General features: G+C 44.2%; 1 protein-coding gene across 1 annotated transcript; it reads right to left on the bottom strand.

Moving 5' to 3' along the window:
* Positions 1-4,666: 4,666 nt before the first annotated feature.
* On the bottom strand, positions 4,667-5,599 carry LOC137157854 (olfactory receptor 51G2-like). Its single transcript, XM_067555290.1, has one exon. The coding sequence runs from the start codon at positions 5,597-5,599 to the stop codon at positions 4,667-4,669; it is 933 nt and encodes a 310-aa protein (XP_067411391.1).
* Between the last annotated feature and the right edge of the window lie 1,036 nt (positions 5,600-6,635).

Below are 6,635 nucleotides of genomic sequence, written 5' to 3'. Positions count from 1 at the left end.
TATGAGATATTAGCTGCAGGCCAAGATTAAGGGCAATATGTTCAATCAAAGGAAGTAAATTTGCCCAAGGAATATGAATTTGTGATATATAAGAGCTGTATCACACCATATCACCTGGTACCAAATGGGCTGATGGAGCATCTGAAGCAAACTCTGACAGCTATGTTGTCATCCTTTGTAGATGTCAATCAACAGAATTAGGACATCTTGTTTCCCCATGTCATGATGGTCTCCAGAACTCGTGTGCCATTGCCCATAGGATATGCACCATACAAGGTGATGATTGGGCATGAAATTACTCTCCTGGTAGAATAGCTGGGTGGAACAGATGTGATAGAAGGATTTGCTAATCCCACAAAGTACCTGACACAGCTGGCAGGAGTTCTCAGCACTGTCAGTCAAGCAGTAAAGAACCATCAGAGGTGGCCACCAGAGACATCAGGGCCCTAGAATTTGCTATACCAAAAGGGTGAGCTGGTTTGGGTCAGGGATCACAGAAGGCAGAGAGGTTTGAAGGCGAGGTCGCAATAGAAGGACAACAGCCTGGTCAACTGAGTGTCAGAAGTGCTCTGTGAACTATCCCCTACCCTGGGTGGAGACAGTTTGTCCTACATGACAGGCTAAAGCCCTATGTGGGTCCTGACCAACTTCCATGACAGGACCAGGGCAATAGTTGAGAAAATCCCATTCAGAGAAGAAGTCAAGTCCCAGAGCATCAACGAGGACGTGGCCGAGGACAGTGTCGGCGTTCTCCCCATCGAGCAGGGACAAGCCCTGCTATGGCATATCCAGGTGGGAACTGATCAGAGGGAATTGAGTCAGGCAATGAGACAGAACTGCAGGAGGTTACCCCACCAGCAGAACCGGAGCACCTAGAGCAGACCCAGGACAGGAAAGGAAGTCACCTAGTCTGGGCTAAGATGGGGGTATAAGTCAGCAAACCCAAGGAACTCAACACTGAAAGGGACCCTGAAACCACAGAGGGAGCACATGGTCCCCCGCTGGCACCAAGACTTCACATGGACTGGTGCCGGTTGTAAGGACACGTCCTTTTTCAGACGGCAGGGCAGTGAGGTGGACGGGTTACACAGAAAGCCACCTTTGCCACCAACCCCCTTTCTGCTCACCTGTGACCCTCTGGCGTGGACATGTTAGGTGTCTTTGTCATGTACCAGATATTGACTGATTTCAGCGCTTCCACCCCAAAGGGTCACAGGAGGATCAGTTTTCTTTAAGGCACTTTCACGTACTGCCAGGTATATCGTTGTATTCTCTGATGTTGTATGCACAGTACAATACAGTTTAGTATTCCATTCCATCTCCCCCTTCTTTTACATTCCTACCCTTTATGTAAGCAAGGTCTGAGTGTCCAGTGGCCCTCCACTGCTCGAAGGAGGGGCACTTTATTTGCATGGGCTCTTTATTTGCATGAGTTCAACTAGGTGCTCAGCATGATTGTGCTGTATCTGCATAACACACGTAGGTGCTGAGCATGATGGGCAATGGTCAGTCTGGCTGGTATGGGGGTTACAAATCACTGTAGTGTTAATTGCAGGGGTAATGAAATGTTGTCTCCCCATTGTATAAGTAAAAGGCAGCAAAACTGTGCTTAGCCTGTTCTGATGAAAGATTCACTCTCATCTGAACAGAACTCAAACAAGGAGGCATTCGGATGCCAGAGACTGTAAAAGCAAGAGGGAGGAGTTGGGGGTTTTCTTACTGAGTCTGTAACAGCCCTGACTAAGGGCTGCTCTGGAGTGGGTGGGTTTTGCTCATTGGGTTTATGAAATCTCTGCACTGTTTTTCCGAATCAGTGCTGTGTTACTTCCTTCTTCTACACTCAGATTCTGTGCTTTCAAGAGGGGATGTATTGCCTTTTGGGGGTGCCTAGGGGATACTGTGTGATTTCCAGGTGACTGGGTGGGGGCTCGAGCTGGTTGGAGTTGTATCATTGACAGGAACTCCTACATATAGAATCCGGTCCTTGCTGCTGCTGACTCTGTCTGGCAGAAGCTTTACATTTACAGAAATTGACTAAATGTACACTATTACAGTGACTTTAACATTCAGTACATATCAGTGTGTTAAGTGTCTATGAATCGTACTGTTTTTCTAATTACACATAACAACTTGGCCATCTGGCTATCTATTAATTGCAACGACCGTCTCTGGTCAGTTTGGAGTCTTTGAGTCTTCTTCTTGTTCTGTATCTGCCATCTGTAGCATTTGGTCTATTGACTTTTCATTCTGAGGAACAAATAGTCGATGTCGATGGTTTCTGCTGAGCTCTCCAGGGTTGGCCTTGATCACATATGATCTGAGCGATTAGTTCTTTTTCCTGACAACAGCTGGAGTTCTCCATTCTTTTTCTCCATCCTGTTTAATCCAAACACAGTCACCAGGTTTTAGATCCGGCAGTTCTCTATCTGAGTGACGTCTGTTTTAAAAGTGTTTGTAAGCTCTTTTTCCGTTTCTGCTCTTTTTGGCGTGAATTGGCATACTGCACTGAAGTCAATTCAGCTCTGCCAGCTTGACCCCGCTGAGGATCCAGCCCTGAATTTACCCGTCTACCATCCCTACAGCCCTCAGAAGAGCATATTCCCAGTGTGGGGGCTGGGCAGGCTCACTAGTCACCATTATGACCAGGCAGTGACAGTGACCAGGAAGGCTATTTTTCCACCTACGTCTGACCGCTGGGGTGTGAACGTTTACTCTGGACGTTGGCCCTTCCTGCTGTGATGTAAACCTTTGTTCCTTTGTGACGAGACCAGTGTGCTGTCCTCTGTGTGGGGTGATGCAATTGATCCATTCAGCAGCGGATGGCGGTGCGCTATGCAGTGGCTCATTGCCTAAGCAGCATATGTGGCACTGAGCAACTAACCTCAGTGATGTGAAATCTGCTCCAGGCGCCCATTGGCTTCTGGCTGGAATTTAAGGTATTGGTATTGAGCTACAGAGAAGCTGGTATCTATGAGATCATCTGCCTTTCTCTCTCACCCCAGGCAATACTCTCCTTGCAACCGGCACACAAGCTGTATCTCCTGTGTTTCAAAGTTGGGGGACTAGTGGTAGAATATAGGGACCCTCGACTTTAGAACCTAAATGCCCCCTCTATTGCAAAGGAGCTGGAACATGGCTGGGTACCTTGCCCATTATCTCCAGCACTTGGAGATATGACTAGTTCCTATACAGGCACCCCCACAATGCAAAACGCATTAAAACTAATCAGCACTGTCTGGAGAGAGAGACAGAGACAGAGACAGAGAGCACATTATTAGTCGTTTGATACTCAACCAATCAGTGATCAGAAGCTATGCCATGTGAGCTTATAAGAGCAATCATTCACCAAATACTTTTGTCTAACAAAAGGTCATGACATGGGCAAACCTTGTCTTTGTTAATTGGTGTGAATTCTAGTTAGAGTCTGTTATCGCTCTTCTTTTCCTCCCATCTTGGCCATCTGTGCAGGGGATGAGGCTAACAAAATAACTATTTCCCCTCCTGCGCAAGGCCTTGGTGGGAAGAAAGCATTATTTTCCTTCCCCCTGGCATACCTTTACTTCAAAGAATGTTAGTGTAAAATTAACCGATTTTAAGGTGATGTGCCTGCCCTCTGTATGGTAATCCTGTAAACAACAAACGGGGCGGGTATATTTGTATTCATAATGTAGTTTTTAAAAAGCGTCTATGGGGAGTTGCTAGAAATGTATACATTTACATACCTTTATGGATAAAAGGATTGTAAAGTAACACCCCCATCACTCACTCGCGGCGTTGAGGTGGAACGAGCAGGCAATAAAGGGTTCTGACAGCCCAATCCACCGCAGGGACATCCTGTTTGTTTATTTCTCATACCATGTAGGTTGGTTTGCAAACAAGAAAGGGGGTTCCCTCTGACAGAGAAGTATTTGGAGCTAGTTATTCACCTAACCTTGCAGGAATGGGATCTCAATAGAAAGACAAAACAACACAGATCCAAAATTATCCGGGTGACCAGGGAAAGGCTGGAAAAGACGGCTGAAATGGACATATGACAGTGGCGCCTTCAGTGTGTCTTTCTAAGAAAGTTGAGGCAGGAACTGTTAAGTGAAATTGAGTGACCTGTTAAATGGAAGGTTAGATTAGATCATTACAATGGTCCCTTCTGGCCTTAAAATCTATAAAGAGGAGTATGGCAGACTGCACGCAACAGTTAAGCATAAGGAAACAATGCTGAAAAATTACATTTTATTATGGAAGCGCCAGTAGCAAAGCCTTAGTTAAAGGTGAGACAAGTTTTCCACTTAGAGCAGCGATTCAACTTCTGTAGGTATGAAAAACACAGTGCATCCTCAATCAGAACTACAACACTTACTCTATGAGTGAAGAAGGAGTTTTCAGAGAATTTACAAGTTAATCTGCTAATTACTTTAGGAATGAATACACATAGTCCTCCAGCCTTAAAACTTCTTCTTTCTTACATTAATTCCAATGAACACCCCTAAGTTCCTGAACAAAATAGGATACTTTATTCATGAAGGAGGAACTCTACAGGCACATGATCAGAGTTCTGTTGGTTGGGATATTCAGCCATTTTTTTTTAGAGTGAAAAATAATAGCTTTCCTTTTTGGAGATAGTTGGACATCATTGGCCATACAGGCTCCCAGATGCATTAGACAGGCCAACTTAGTGCCCCCATCGGATCCTCATAGTGGAATTGTTTTGATGGAAGATCTTCCTTATCTGTTTACGAATCTCTTTGGTTTTTATGCTGTATACAATGGGATTTAGCACAGGAGGGAGGAGGAAGTGGAGATAAGACAGAAAAATTTGACTCTCAGGAAGAGCCTTTTCTTTGAACCTGTGAATCATAGACAAACTGATCAGTGAGATGTAGAAAAGCAGGGTGGCACAGATGTGTGAGACACAGGTGTTCAGAGCCTTGAGACGCTGTTCCCAGGTTGTGATACTCAGCACAGTCTTAAGGATCATGATGTAAGACAAGACAATAAGTCCTGAGTCTAATCCCAGAGTAGAAAGAACAGTAAACAAACCATAGCTGCTATTAAGAGCAATGTTTGCAGAGGCCATCTTCATTACATCTGGATGCAAACAGTACGAATAAGAGAGAGTCCGGATCCTGCAGTAGGGCAACCTTTTTAGAAGAATGACAGCTGGGATATGCAGACCGACACCCCTGATTATTATTGCCAGCCCAATGTTTCCTATCCTTTCATTGGTTAAAATCGAAGCATATCTGAGCGGGAGGCGTATTGCAAGAAAGCGGTCAAATGCCATAGCTAACAGTACAGCGGATTCCATGATGGAGAAAGAGTGAATAAAGAATAGTTGTGAAAGGCAGGCGTCAATGGCAATTTCTCTGTTGTTCAACAGGAAGACGCTGAACATTGTTGGCAAGGTGGAAGCAGCCAAACCAAGATCAGTGACAGACAACATAGAAAGGAACAAGTACATGGGTTGATGGAGATTCCTCTGTGTCTTTATCACAAACAGTATCAGACAGTTTCCTAAAATTGCAATGAGGTACAAGGAACAGAAAGGGATGGAGAACCAAAGGCTGTCAGCTTCATGCCCTGGGATGCCTGCCAGAAGGAACATTGAAAGACTGAGGTTGGTTTCACTGCAGGTTGGCATGATGCGATGGGGAGGTCCTGCTGAGTTTAATAAATAACAATCCCTACAAATAAAAGCAACACTATTAAAAACATGTGGCATCAATGATTCTTATTCAAGGTCTATTGACACGAATAGGAAGGAGCACATGTATCCTCATTTAACAGAGGGAAAACTAAAGCACAGAACAGTTCAGCAACTTTTGCCGTGTCACACAGGAGATCACTGATAGAATTCAGGTCTCCAGGCTTTCAGCTGGCTTCATTAGACCTCCATCTCCTCTAGATGGAACTTTGCATATGAAAACATGTATGAACTCAAATTAATAAATGGAGCATAAGAAAAGCAGATTGCACCTGAACCAAAAGAGTGGATCAGAACACGCCTGCACTCTGGAACAAGGTTTCAATCTTTATCCAGATCTCAACTATTTTGCTGGGGTCCATCTTCAAAAATTAAATGGCTGTTGCCTGATGTTAGGTGCTTCATAATTTTAATAATGATGTATATTGAATGGTTTTATAAGCTCACCAATTGATCTGATCAGAAGATAATACGGTTCTTGTCCCAGAATCAGGCTACACAGAGTTTTGCTGTGACCCTCGGGATGTATGATAAGGATACTCCCACGGAGAACCATAATATAGTCTTAAAGACTTTTATTGAGGCAAAATAGAATAATAATCAAATGGATAATAATCATTCAGAATTACAAAGGTAATACTATTATTCTAGAGACACACGTGGTGTGATATACTATAAAGCTTTTGGATTAATATACTAATGCCCTTCTTGGATAACCTGGTGGTAAGAGACAAAGGTCTAGCCTCGCCATGGTGGGTTGCCCCTCTTATAACCTGAGCACTACGTGCCCTTCTTCCACGTCTGAACTTAGCTTCCTTGCCCACAAAATATCAGGGTTCACTTATTAGATAGGCTGGGGAGTTTGTGTGTATGAATGATATATCCATCTCCTTTCCGGAGAGTTCGCTCATTCTCAACTCTGTTACATCTGGACTAT

This window comes from Emydura macquarii, unplaced genomic scaffold, assembly GCF_026122565.2.
Source record: "Emydura macquarii macquarii isolate MOO-44397 ecotype Brisbane River unplaced genomic scaffold, CSIRO-AGI_Emac_v2 contig_1604, whole genome shotgun sequence".
Lineage (NCBI taxonomy): Eukaryota > Metazoa > Chordata > Testudines > Chelidae > Emydura > Emydura macquarii.
The sequence above is the reverse complement of the archived record's forward strand: the minus strand, read 5'-3'. Positions and strand labels throughout refer to the sequence as shown.

Bases quoted from the DNA above. Each gene is read 5' to 3' on its own strand.
- LOC137157854 (XM_067555290.1), bottom strand. From the start codon at position 5,599: ATGTTCCTTCTGGCAGGCATCCCAGGGCATGAAGCTGACAGCCTTTGG.